The 14,328-nt window shown below is 40.9% G+C and overlaps 1 protein-coding gene across 4 annotated transcripts in view; it reads left to right on the forward strand.

Moving 5' to 3' along the window:
- The window catches only part of CLTC (clathrin heavy chain), a 77,723-nt gene extending 63,780 nt beyond the window's left edge, over window positions 1–13,943 (forward strand). For 2 of the 4 annotated variants that reach the window (XM_077296189.1, XM_077296187.1), the window contains 11 exons: window positions 557–721; window positions 814–921; window positions 1,016–1,183; window positions 1,284–1,433; window positions 1,543–1,674; window positions 1,802–1,912; window positions 1,995–2,165; window positions 2,625–2,846; window positions 7,549–7,569; window positions 10,996–11,071; window positions 12,637–13,943. In XM_077296189.1, the coding sequence (XP_077152304.1) occupies window positions 557–721; window positions 814–921; window positions 1,016–1,183; window positions 1,284–1,433; window positions 1,543–1,674; window positions 1,802–1,912; window positions 1,995–2,165; window positions 2,625–2,846; window positions 7,549–7,569; window positions 10,996–11,071; window positions 12,637–12,761 (1,449 nt within the window). In that variant the 3' untranslated portion in view covers window positions 12,762–13,943. The remainder of the gene's footprint in view (window positions 1–556; window positions 722–813; window positions 922–1,015; window positions 1,184–1,283; window positions 1,434–1,542; window positions 1,675–1,801; window positions 1,913–1,994; window positions 2,166–2,624; window positions 2,847–7,548; window positions 7,570–10,995; window positions 11,072–12,636) is intronic. The other 2 variants (XM_077296190.1, XM_077296188.1) reach the window with 1 other exon arrangement.
- The last annotated feature ends 385 nt before the right edge of the window (window positions 13,944–14,328 follow it).

Here is a 14,328-nt window from a genome sequence, read left to right on the forward strand (position 1 = left end):
TTGTGAAAATGTAGTATTGTGCAGTATAATCCTGTTAAAGGGTTAAATAATTTGGATACTTCCATTTTGTTAAGCTTATTGTGGAGTGGTCCCTTTCACATGTTGTTTTGTAGCTGGGGCACAGTTCTCCAGCCCACCCTTTTATCTCTGGGGGGATTATGGTGGCAAGTGCTGACTTCAGCTACAGCAACCTGCACATGGAATAATTAGAATTTCTCTGCGATGTATAGTGAACATATTTAGTTAGTGGACTAGGTGTAATGTAAGGCTCTTGAACAGTGACTTCCTCCCATACTAGTTGAGAATCGGACATAACTCTTTTACCTGTTTCAGTGCTGTAAATTAAAACTGAAGTTGTTTCTACATGCTGTCATCATAAAACGAAGAGTTTATGAAGTTTTATTTATACAACATATTATTGGATTTTGTCTTCCATTGTAATCCAGTGGGCTGGACTAGATGTAGTGTAGTATTGGCCTAAATCTGTGTTCTACATATTTTTGTGCATGAAACCCATTACTCCTTTTACCATTCACATTTTATTCCTTTCTATTAGGTTGGTGATCGATGCTATGATGAGAAAATGTATGATGCTGCTAAGCTTCTCTACAATAATGTCTCAAATTTTGGCCGGTTGGCATCCACATTGGTTCATCTGGGAGAATATCAAGCTGCTGTGGATGGAGCACGAAAGGCAAACAGCACTCGCACATGGAAAGAGGTGACACAAGCATCTTTTAGCCGTCTTTGATTTTTTTTTTTCCCATGTCATTTTAAAATATTTAATTACAATTTTTTTTTTTCTTTTACCAGGTCTGCTTTGCTTGTGTTGATGGTAAGGAATTCCGCCTTGCCCAAATGTGTGGTCTTCACATCGTGGTACACGCTGATGAACTGGAGGAGCTAATTAACTACTATCAGGTAACAAGAGACCTCATAATAATAAAACTATATAATAGATTTATTTGTACCCACTGCATTTGGATCTGAGTTTATCTTTTTTTTTTATGTTTAGGACCGTGGTTATTTTGAAGAGCTTATCACCATGCTTGAAGCAGCTCTGGGTCTGGAGAGGGCACACATGGGCATGTTCACTGAGCTTGCCATTCTGTATTCTAAATTCAAGCCACAAAAAATGAGAGAGCACTTGGAGCTTTTCTGGTCCAGAGTCAACATTCCCAAGGTAAATCACATCAACTTGTGTACATGTAGATTAAAGCAGACTAGTACTGTTGTATCACATATATGTGTGTGTATATGTTTATTCATAATCATTTTTACAGGTACTCAGAGCAGCCGAGCAAGCTCACCTTTGGGCAGAGTTGGTGTTCCTTTATGATAAATACGAAGAGTATGATAATGCCATTATCACAATGATGAGCCACCCTACAGACGCATGGAAGGAAGGACAATTCAAAGATATTATCACCAAGGTAATGCTTCCAAAAGTGTATGATGTCAAGCAAAAACTATCTGTAGGTGTTTATGTAGGACTGAAGTCAGAGGAAATTATTACTGATTTAGATATTTATTTTTCTTTAGGTGGCCAACGTGGAGTTGTATTACAGAGCGGTACAGTTCTATTTGGAGTTCAAGCCACTATTACTGAATGATCTCTTGATGGTATTATCTCCAAGACTGGACCATACCCGCGCTGTTAACTACTTTAGCAAGGTAAGCGCACAGTATTCTTTGTTGTCTGATCTGGTCTAACTAGTGGTTTGTTTCTGTAATGCGGTTTTGTTTTTTAATTTAAAAACTTGTGTGTTTTTATTTATTTTTATTTTTTTTGTCATCCAAGGTGAAGCAACTCCCTCTTGTAAAACCATACCTCCGCTCCGTGCAGAATCATAACAATAAATCCGTTAATGAGGCTCTTAACAACCTTTTCATAACAGAGGAGGACTACCAGGTAATGATTTAGCAGCATGTATCGCTTTAATGCTACTTAGTTATGCAGTTATAGTACTTTTTCTTTCCTTTGCCTTCTCTAGGCACTTCGTACATCTATAGATGCATATGACAACTTTGACAACATATCCCTTGCCCAACGTTTGGAGAAGCACGAGCTTATTGAATTTAGGAGGATTGCTGCGTACCTATTCAAGGGTAATAACCGCTGGAAGCAGAGTGTAGAGCTCTGCAAGAAAGACCGACTCTATAAGGTATATGTGAAGAACTGGTTTCTTTTTTTCTCGGTGCCATTGCAGACCTTATACTCGTATTGCATTCTAAAGTTCTTGTGTATTAAAATATAGTTTGCTTGAATAATTTCCTTGCTGGCCACTATTCAATGGTGAACAGAAGGCAAGAATCAGATGTCTTTCATTCTAATCATAGCTCGACGGTCATTTGCTTTGTTTCAATCTTTTTATATTAACGTGGCTGTCCAAAGTCTGCAGTCATTCTGTAATCCTGGCAGGGTGCACTAGGCACGATTGTGCTCGCAGGGTGCACTAGGCATGATTGTGCTGGCAGGGTGCACTAGGCACGATTGTGCTGGCAGGGTGAACTTGGCATGATTGTGCAGATTTTTGTGCTAAATTTGGACAACTCCTTTAAGGAAAAATGACCCGTGTTTCAGTGTCGGTAAAGCTAAATATGTAAACTACCATTGTTTCCAGGATGCTATGCAGTATTCCTCTGAATCCAAAGACACAGAACTGGCAGAGGAACTTTTGCAGTGGTTCTTGTTGGAAGACAAGAAGGAGTGCTTTGCAGCTTGTCTCTTCACATGTTATGACCTGCTGCGGCCAGACGTGGTCCTGGAAACTGCATGGAGGCACAATATTATGGACTTTGCCATGCCCTACTTCATTCAGGTCATGAGGGAATACTTAAGCAAGGTAAGCACTAATACTATTCTGTTTTAGAAGGTGCAGAAAGTCAAATGCAATATCCTGCATAAAGAACGTATAGGAATGGAACAGAAGCGCGGTCTCCCATTCAATACATTTGCTATTAAAAAAAAAACACAACTGTTGTGATCGGAAGTATGAGCTGCTCCATTGTGGAATCAGCGGCCTGTTTTTCTCCTACTGGAGCAATTGGTTGACCAGTTTGCAAAGTTTTGTACAGAAATATATGTTTTTGTGTTCTTAGCTATGGTATCTCAGTATGATAAAGAATTATTATAATTTACCTTTGAAGCAGTCAACAAACTACCCATGCCGGTTATGCTGTAATAGGCGGACTAATCTATAGGTATCACAGCCATCGTAACGTTATCACTAGTGTTGAGCGATACCGTCCAATACTTGAAAGTATCGGTATCGGAAAATATCGGCCGATACCGGCAAAGTATCGGATCTAATCCGATACCGATACCCGATACCAATACAAGTCAATGGGACACCAAGTATCGGACGGTATCCCTGATGGTTACCAGGGTCTGAAGGAGAGGAAACTCTCCTTCAGGCCCTGGGATCCATATCAATGTGTAAAAGAAAGAATTAAAATAAAAAATAGGGATATACTCACCCTCCGGCGCAGCCTGGACTTTACCGCCGTAACCGGGAGCCGTTGTACCTAAGAATGCGCGCTTGAAGGGCCTTAGATGAGGTCACTGCGCTCTGATTGGTCCGTAGCGGTCGCGTGACCGCTACGCGACCAATCACAAAGCAGTGATGTCACCTAAGGTCTTTCAAGCGCGCATTCTTAGGTACAACGGCTCCCGGTTACGGCGGTAAAGTCCAGGGGCCGCCGGAGAGGTGAGTATATCCCTATTTTTTATTTTAATTCTTTCTTTTACACATTGATATTAATCCCGATACCGATTCCCGATACAACAAAAGTATCGGATCTCGGTATCGGAATTCTGATACCGGCAAGTATCGGCCGATACCCGATACTTGCGGTATCGGAATGCTCAACACTAGTTATCACCAATACACAGGGGTAAATATTTGCAGGAAATACCTTAGAATTAGTATGTCACCAAATATGTTTGTGAGAATTGGCTTGTAGTAGAGTGTGTTGGGATAATTGTGGTTTACAATAATCTCCTTAGTATTGTACACATAATAAAGGGTTAGTCTGAGAACTACAGAAATGTTGTTAAAAAAAAAATTCCTCGCCTATTAAATCCCCTGCCTGTGCTCAAGCAGTAATTTTTGGTCTAAGTATATTAAGTGGAGGAATATTTTTTTATCCTTTTCTGCAGTTCTGTTCCTCTTGAAGCACCACTTTGATTTTTTTTTCTGCCCTGGAGTGGTGTTTTAAATGTGAGCCCCCAGCCCCTGTTCTTATACTCACCTTCTGGCGGCTTCACCTCTTCCCGACGCCACTCTTGTTCCTCGCCTACAACTTGTGCCCATAACTTCTGATTGGTTGGAAGTCAGAAATTGCATTACAACTCAATTCAAGTCTAGAAGAGCCAGAACAAAGCTCTTAGAGATGTATTGAAAAGTGGTCTCACCGGAGACTGATGGGAGCGACGCTGGAAAAGGATGAAGGTGGCGGTATGCAAGTTTGAGACAGGGGGCAGTGGAATTACATTTAAAGCACCACTCAATGAAAACAAACAAACTGCTGGAGTGGTACTGTTAAACTCTTGAACAACCTCTCTTATCTGCTTACACAGCAGTCAGGCATTAGTCCTCTGTTGGATGAGACACAAGTGGGCTCCCTTCCTATATTCTGCTATTTTCTTTGGCTGTTATTGGAAGCATTTAATATCTTTTATATTATGCTACACTTCAAGAAACATGCCAGAGTGGCTCATAATGGCCAATCATTGAAAGGAGTCTGTCAACCTCAAAACACAAATGAAACCACGTAATGCACGTACGTGGGGGTCTTGGCAACCTACACAAATCATACATGTAGTATAGTTGCTGGGGGGGTAGAAATATTGTCATTGCGGTCTCATCGCTGGTTCTTGCCTGGGGCTGCCGCTCTGTACTGTACTACAAACCAGAACCAGTGATCGCTGAGCCCAGCGTGCTGAAGTACAGAACTGATGATTACATTCAGGCAGCACATGAGCAATGTCAATAAAAATCATACAAAGTGCTAAGCATGCAAATTAAAGTGCCCAGTGGTGCCCCAGAGTCTTCTTCCCACCCCCTCACTTGCATACCATACTTTTTTTTTTTTTTTTTTGGTCAGGTAGTCCACTAAAATGTTTTACATGCATGAGTTATAAAGGAGCCAAGTTTCTTGTATACCTGTATAAGTGATTTAATTAGCATTTTGGGGGGTGACAGACTCCCTTTAAGGGTCCAACTGCTAAGGGCCCACATTGATCATTAGAAAGGGGGATCCCAAAGTCTTTGGTGTAGATGGAGCTGTTCTGAGCTCCATCTGTAAGAGTGGTTGGCCGCACATGGTCACTACTGATACGTTCACACACAAGGGTCCTATGGTCTCCAGGATCAGTGAGGGTCTCAGCAGTCCAACACTGATCATTTGCCATCTAGCCTCTGTTTATGTGATAGGCTTAGCCCCTTTAGAAATGGAGTACGTCTTCTGATGCTATTTTTTTTTTATCCTGTATTTATATACCGGTAATGCAGGAATTCCACATTTTGTATAAAAAGATCCAGACCACCTAGAGCAATACCATACACCTATCAGGAGAGTTTTGTACATGCTGTCCAATATTCCTTATGAGAATAACGCCATTCTGTACTATTTTTTTTTTATTTTTTATTTTTCTTTGGTAGCAGACAAAGCTCAATGGTCCTAATTTATGAATACTGACTCGAATGCCAGTATTAATGAGGCCCGTGCACTGAATTCATTTAGAAGCTCAGGGCCCTTAAATTCTGCCGAATATATTATCGGTGACGGGGGCCTCACAAGAAATGTTACTCCAGCTCTGGACTGGAGAAACATTTCTGGCATAGAAAACGCCACCACTTTTGAAGAATTTGGCGGGCATATCTTCGGCCTTTCCCACCCCAGCTCCAACCATTTTGGCAGAGCTGCCAGAAATGTGTGTGAAAACGCCAAATCACAAAAGTTTAAACTATTTTTTTTATGACTGTTTACTGGTCTAAGCACTTCAATCAATTGGAATCAATATATTTAGTGTTTGATGTGGATTTTGGAAAAGGTATGGCTATGTGCACACACTTCGGATTTGTGTACGGATTTTTCCATGCAGATTCTGGAAATCCGCGTTTTACCTGCAGATTTTGTACGGATTTCACCTGCGTTTTTACACCTGCGGATTCCAATAATGGAACAGGTGTAAAACACTGCGGAATCCGCACAAAGAATTGGCATGCTGCGGAAAATAAACTGCAGCGTTTCCGTGCCAAATTTTCCGCAGCATGTGTACTGCAGATTTGGTTTTCCATAGGTTTACATGGTACTGTACACCGCATGGAAAACTGCTGCGGATCCGCAGCCAAATCCGCAACGTGTGCACAGACCCCCTTTGGCTGCCTGTTGATAGCAGCGTTGTTCACAGATACAGTTAATAAGACTCCAATCTGCAATAATTTTATTCTACCTCGCTCTGTTTCTTCTTTAGTAGTCGTCTGTTTGCAAATGGGTTTTATACCTGACATAGGTAGAATGGCTGTTCAGTAGTATGAAGCTTTCCAGAAAGAATATAAAGGGAATCTGGCAGCAGGTTTTTGCTACCTTATCTGAGAACAGCCTAATGTAGGCAAAGAGAAAATGAATCTAACGATGGATCACTTAGATTACTGGGTGCAGCTGTTCTGACAGTTTTTAGCATGAAGCAGAGCTGAGAAAGCTAACCCCGCCCACAGCAGAGCTGAGAAAGCTAACCCCACCCACAGCAAGCTCTGTATATACAATGTCCATAGACAGGGGAGGTGCTTATCACGGGAGAGGGGGCGTGTCAGATCAGCATGCATTGCTGCTGTGTCCACGCAATTATGAGCTCCTAGTGCACACTAATTAGATGCTTGATTATAGCGGCATCTCTGAAATCTGTGTTTTAACCCCTACGTCATTCTGTCTTCAGATTATATAACAAAAACCTGCTGACGGATTTATTTATTTTTTTAAAAAAAAGTGTATTCTGTAACTAAACAATTGCTAGCAGCTGCTTTTTCGGTTCAAATCCTAAGCAGGAATCTCAAAGGAAGCAACCTCCTTCCAGTCTATAGATATATTGAGTGCGTAGATACCTGTGAAAAGATGCCCATTTATATAGTGCAGTCGCCCCCAATGTATGTGTCTACAAACCTGAGCATGAATCCAGCTCTGGAGAATGTCTTTATTGTGTTACCAGTGTGAGAAATGGTAAAGTATCTGCTTACCAACTGCGAAACATTACTCTAAATGTCTTAGAATGGTTTCCGTTAATATTAACAGGGGGATGTACCTGCACACCTCTTTGGTCTCTAATGCACCCATGCCACCTCTAACGGTATATGCTAGCATATTTATTTGGATTTATGCATCAAACTCTGTGAAATCCATGCCTGTTACCTCTCCTGATCACCTTTCCTTTTATTTTCTCTAACAGCCGCAGTTTTGTTATTATTTCTTTGCTTATTCTTCCTTTTTGTTATGCTCAATGTGAAATTTGATTTTCTAAGCTGCACCCTCTGAATTCCTTTGCAGGTTGATGCAATAAAGGAAAAGGTGAAAGTTGATTCTTGTTTTCCGTCTTTAAACCTGGAAGACTAAGTCTAAAGAATCTGCATGCGTTTCCCCACACCACCTCCTTTCTTTTATTACTACAATTACTACTTTTGCTGCAGCTGTCCTCTATTTTTTTTTTTTCTTCCTTTCTTCCTCCCCTTCCGAAAAACACTCACCTAAAGCCTCTGCTGGCCTTAAGAATACCAAGACTAAAATAGTTAGAATTAGGTTATTTTTAGTGTTTTGCTACTAATCGGCTAATCTCAGGAAGACGTGAGGTATTGGTTCACAGTTACTAATGTAAACCTGGTCACAAATCTGAAGGATGAGCAGCTTTTGTCATATGCAGTAACAGCTCACACCACTAAGTGGTAAATTTCCTAGGACCCCTACAACCCAAGTAAGACTTATGCTGTAGGAGTAGAGGATTGGTGCAATAAGGAATAACCTTTTACATAGAAATCTATGTTTCATATACAAAGTGTCTGTTATAGAAGTGTCCCATTTTTTTCTAACAAATTTTTTTTTATATTTGGGACTCAATATTGGTGTTTTTTAATGTAGTCCATTAATTACCAGCTTTTTTTTTTTTTTTGCATACATGTACATCCTTCAGATTTACCCTTTTTTTTTTTTCTTAATTTAATAAATCTTAACTGTGATCCAGTTTTTGGTTTTTATTTTTTAAATACTGATTTTTCTGCAGTAGCCAAAACCTAAGGCCACAGAAGTGAATCCTCTTGTTGTGTCCAGATCTTATGGTGTCGGAGTCCAATGCCCAAGCATTATCATTTCTCAAAAATGTTCATGTATATAACTTAAAAAAAAAAAAAGCAGCTTGAAGATACGGTTATCATTCTGTCCTTGGGTTTATAGGCTATAACCAATTTTTGTGCTTCAATTGTAATTTAAATATATATTTTTGAGGTTCTAGATGACCAAATTGTGGACTAAAAATCCTTGTAATGCTTATAGGCCATTTTTCCACGTGTGGGACTGTTGTGGTGGTTCTGCAGGTGTTTGCACCATAATAAGCAATGGCAGTCTTCAGTGGTTGCATTGCGTTTCTATTGGTTTGGGATTTTTTGTTTTGTTTTATGCGTCCAGGTGCAGATTTTAAGCAGTGGGGTGTTTTATATGCGTTTTTAAAGCTGAAACACTGGGATTTCACACTTAAAAACACTATTGCATTTTTTCCATGCAAGTTTTCAGGTTCTCCATAATAGGGGAAGAAAAAGACAATGAGGACTGCGTAGTTTTGGAAAGTCTTTAAATACACAGTGGGGATGAGTTTTCATGAAATCATTTCCACTTTGCTTGAACTGTTAAACTGTTTTCTGCACATAAGAAATGCAGCTTTTCCGCTACGTGGGAACATGGCCTTATGGGGTTTTTGGCATACGGTCTGACACCATAGGACCAATCCACTGGGCTCTGGAAATCTAGCAGAGGAATATCCTTCTGTGCCTGATCTGGAGAAATCTAGTGTGAGTGTGTTTGTGTGAAAACAACCAGGTAATTGAACTGCAGTGGTGTTGCACTATTGGAGCGCAGCATGAGTGTGGCGGCCTTTGCCAGTGCATCGTCATGTTCCTCAGATGATCGCGCAAGCATTGCTGTTGGCTGCGTTTGTCAGGAGCCCGTATGGCAACCTCCATTTTCAGAATCCACTCCTTGCTTCAGTTCTGTTGCCGTTTCTTTTCATGCACACATTTTACACTTGACACACATGGCATTATATGCATGTTTCCAGAAGAGTTCTTCTTATGAACCTTTTTTTTTACAATGTGCTTCTGTGGAAAAGCCTTTCCTAGCGGTTCTGTGTATACGGAGCTGGAGTTTACATGGATGACACGAGGCGTGAGGGCAGAGTAGGCATAGCGGTGGCATCCCTGTAAGCGCAAACGGTTGCAATCCAACTTTTATGCCAATTACTGCCGGTGTTATATATTGTCTCCTGCGCCCAATTAGCTTGTGACATGCTTTGCCCTCCAAACCCATCTAGAAGTCATAGTGGGCTACAGGGGAGATGACCTCACTGTTTTCTATAAAGATTGTTACATTAGGTCTTTTAAAATAATTTTGTATGTAAGTCTAGGGGAAAACCCGAAGAAGCTAGTAGAATATGCTGAGAGTAAGTGTAAAACTAAGCCGCGAAAGCAAATGTCGGTAGTCACCGTTGTTTTATCTCTTCCCATGTGTGTTTTTTTGGATTGCATTACATATGGCGAGCAATATGAGGGTATTGAAGGCTTAATTTTCCTAATGTGAGGTATAAAACCCCTATTCCATAGGCAGGGGATGTGTCTGCAGTCCTAGGAGCATGTGGAAATATTCACACCTCAGCTTGCATTGTCTGCGTGACGTGTTTTTCGGGTGCAGAAGTAGATTGTTGTGGCTATGTCGGAGCTGATCTCGTCTGCCTTCCCCCAGTTTGGCCATGGCGGTTAAATGGCATGATTAACACCGTAACACCGTCCATCATTGCATGTGTAGAGTGCTTTGCCTGCAGAAAGAGCAGGACCACGTGCACACATTGTTTAGGTGGTGTCTTCCAGGCTGTTATGATCAGAAGTCTTCAGTACTCCTGCTCTGACACTAGCATGTCGGGTGTCTAGGAAGACCTATTCGAAATCCTCTTTCCAGACTTCCCACACGGAGGCCCCGTATATTAACCCTTAAATGGTATCTGGGCACTCTGCAGCAGTTGCCGGCTTAGCTTCATATTGTGGATCCCAGAGGAGGACATGTGAGGGATGATCAGACAGAATGAAGAATGTTGGCTATAAATGGAGGTCAGGGGACATTTTTTCTACTTTTTGTTTATATTCCACGTTTATTTTAACCCTTTTTCTATACCTTAATATTTGGTGTTCGCATTTGAGTGTAGAACTAATGTGAATGACCTTGCCTGCTGAATTAAGCATTGCTTGAGTTTAGGATGTCTGTTCTTGTAACCTCAGATCGTACATTCATACTGCTGTCATGAGACAGAGCAGAAGTCATGAAATATGGCTATGGAACGAAGACGTGAAGACCTATTGCAAGTTATAACTCGGACCATGACGCCATTGCTCCATTTTAATGTTGCTAACCAGAATGTCGCTCGTGGCCATCTCAGCCGGCCCGTTTACATCTGCGCTAGTCGTTCTCTATAGTCTTGCTAACACAATTCATTTGTTTCTCTGATGTGCATTTATTGTGACTGCTGATGACTAAATCCAGGATTTTTTTGTCTGATGTGGCTCAATTTTGCGGGTGGCATAACACATAAATTGTGTGTATATGTAGACAAATCTTTTCCTAAAAATATATCTGAATATTAAGGCTTTTCCACTTTTTTTTAGTCTTTATTGTTATAGGAGCTTCGGTTTATATCTTCTGGCGATGTCATTCATTAATATGATTTCATATACTGTTTTAAAGGTTGACAAACTGGATGCCTCTGAATCCCTTAGAAAAGAGGAGGAACAAGCTACAGAAACACAGCCTATTGTCTATGGTAATTTCCCCTTTACCCCTTCATTCCTTCACGGCATGCTGATTGCTACACAGATGCACAGACGCATTAGTGTTGTGTGTACCCCTATGGCTCTACTTTACTGGCTGGAACGGTCATTGACAGCACGCCACCCATATAACGGAATACATGTTGGATGAAAGTCTCTTCCCATTGGAACACATGAATACTCGGTCAAGTTAAGCTCATGTGTATCAGAAAGTGTTGAGATGGTCGTCAGCTGAATTAATGTTCACTTGACCGCTATCTAGTGTGTGTGGTCAGCATTATACTCGTTAGAGGGAAGATGTTATCAGAAAATGGTCTATTTTTTATATCATATTTTTGTCTTAAAGGCAATTAGCAGGTTTTTGCTATTTATTCTCAGTGCAGCATAATATAGAGGACAGTGATGATGACTATAAAGCGCTGTGGAATTAGTGGCGCTGTATAGGTGATTAAATTAATAAGTGGTCATGATTAGTAATGAGCAAACATGCTGGGATAAGGCGTTATCTGAGCATGCTCTGGTACTGACCGAGTGATTAGGTGTGCTTGAATAATATGTTCAAGTCCCCGTGGCTGTGTGTCTCACGGCTTTCGACAGCTGCAATACATACAGGGATTACCTAACAAACATGCAATCACCGCATGTGTTGCCGCTGTCAAACAGCCATGAGACCTGGAGCTGTAGAGACTCAAACATATTTAAAGAGCATGCTGAAATCACTCTATTAGCACCCGAGCATGCTCAGATACCACCTTATCCAAGCACATTTGCTCATCACTAGCCAGGGATGTGTCACTTGCTAGGCTGTGTTGTAGTTTCAATACAATCAGTGTTTTATCAGCAGGAGGCTGTCACTGGCTGACTAGGTCTTGAGTGCAATGCAGTCAGGCTAATCTTTGTAAACCCATCTACATTCCTGATTAGCAGCTTGCTGACAGTACAACAGGAATTTGCCAGTCAGTGGTGTGGGTGGGATTATACACAGCTCAGCATTCTGAGCACTGCTACATCTACAACAGAGAAAACAGGGACTCTATCAAAAGTACAACAACCAGTCCAGTAAGTGATACATTGTTTGCCCTTTCCCTATATTATGTTGCTCTCGGATTACCTTACGTAGCAAAGACTTGCTGACAGATTCCCTTTTGAATGTATAGGGAACTTGTCAACTGCTTCATTCTGCCTAAACTAGAAAGAGTGGGAGAAACCAAACACAATAGGGTCTTATCTGGTGGAGAAATTGGTCTAGGAACTGCTCACCTATTAAGGGTGTTTCACCCTCAGCTGAGGAAAGGAGATGTGACAGCTGCTACACTATGCTCAGGTCGGGAAGTCCCGCTGTGTAGAACAGTTGGTGGATAGGAGGAGTAGTCTGCTAGATTCAAGAAATGTAGAAGATGGGATGAGGGATTAGCTCGTGCCTTTTAAAGTTGAGTCCACTTCTTCATCAGGAGAAACCCCATTGTGAACCAGAAGTGATACATTTTTGGCTGTGTTTTGTGTTTTTTCCCTTTTGGTTTGAGTTTTGGTGACTTATGATGTAACTTTTTCTTTCTAGGTCAGCCCCAGTTGATGCTGACGGCAGGACCCAGTGTTCCAGTACCTCCACAAGCAGCATTTGGCTATGGCTATACTGCACCTGCCTATGGGCAGCCCCAACCAGGATTTGGATATAGCATGTAAAGGAAATGGGTTTGAATCTCTGAACCTGGGCTATTTTCTTACTGAAACTCCACCGTCCCTCTTCCGCCTACTGTCCCATAGCAGGGAAAAGCTGCAGAAATTGGCATATTCCTTAATCCTTTTTTCATGAAGGACAATTTATTTTTTACAGTGTATTTGGATCACACTTCCCTTAATTATTTTTCTTCACATTCCATAATCTACAAATTACAATCTTGTATGTTAGTTGCTTTCCTTTAAGCAGGCTTTTTTATCTTGGCTTTGTGGTTTGTTTGTGTTTCTTTTTTTGTTTGTTTGTTTTTGTTTTTCTCTACCCCACCTCCATTTTTTGTTTTTGTTTTGTTTCTGAGAGTTTCTTGTAACACTTTCAGTAGTTGGGGCTCCATGTGGTGCAGCAGCTTCAGCTGTTAGAGAGGTTAATACAACTCTCAACCCCTTACAGGACCTGCAATACATGACCTAAAACTAAAAAAATAAATTAAAGTTGTAGACACTGTCCGGTAGCCAAGGGGTTAACAATGCTAACAGTCTGTTGTGAAGAATCTGATTTGCACTCTTAGTGTTAGAAAAGTTAATATTGACTCTCAGAATTGATGTATGTAAGCAGCTTATGTACGGTCTTATCTAAATGCATATAAATCTACTTGTATATTCTGAAAAAAAAAAAAGAGAAAATGTTTCTATTTCCACATGCAAGACTGCCGATGACAAAAGAACACTAATCTACATATTCTATACCACTTTTGTTGTGTGACTCGATTAATTTTAGCAACATACATGACAACTCTGCGTAAAAGAGGAAAAACCAAACCCCATCCATGGCGTAAGGGAATATTCAGTTGCGCATATAGATAATGCTAGTGTGTGTCGCTCACTCCATGATGAACAGATGGCCCTCTGTCGTGCTGTATCCTGTGCTTTTTTTGTGGGACCATTTCATTCAGGAACAAAGAAGGCACCATATTTCCAGTCCGTGTACCCTTCTGCTCCCCAGGTTTGTGTATGTTGGATATTGTGGTGTTCTTAGGTCACTGTTTTGAGTGTACAGAGGAGAGACTTCAAGCAACAACAACTATAAATGCTGTTCGGTTTTGTTTGTGCAATTTGAGATGACAGATTTAAAAGAAAATAAAAAAAAAAAAATAAACGAAATAAAAATACTGAACTGTGGACATATTATACAAAACGAGTTTTGCTTTTTTTCTTTATCCACGCACTTTTTCTGTACTCGCAAGAGTCTGGTTCTGCCCGCAACTAAAACCCTTTAAAAATGGAATGAAATTCTTTGTTGCCTAATAAATGAATACAGCAGTTTTCACAATGTTTTCAGCCTCACATGGGTTTGACACTTAAGCCCCCCATACACAATAGATAGCTGTTGTCTGATAACTCCGTGGACCTCTGTCTGTCTCAGACTCCCGCGCACACAGGAGTGCCCTGCTCAGTCAAGCGTTTCTGTGTTTTTAGAGAGAGCTGCTGCCAGACCTCTCTGGCGATGGCTTGTTTTATGGAAAACAAAATGATCGGGCCTTCTCTTCCCTGACATCTTGTCAGGTGAGAGCTGGAG

Source organism: Ranitomeya variabilis, chromosome 3, assembly GCF_051348905.1.
Source record: "Ranitomeya variabilis isolate aRanVar5 chromosome 3, aRanVar5.hap1, whole genome shotgun sequence".
Classification (NCBI taxonomy): domain Eukaryota; kingdom Metazoa; phylum Chordata; class Amphibia; order Anura; family Dendrobatidae; genus Ranitomeya; species Ranitomeya variabilis.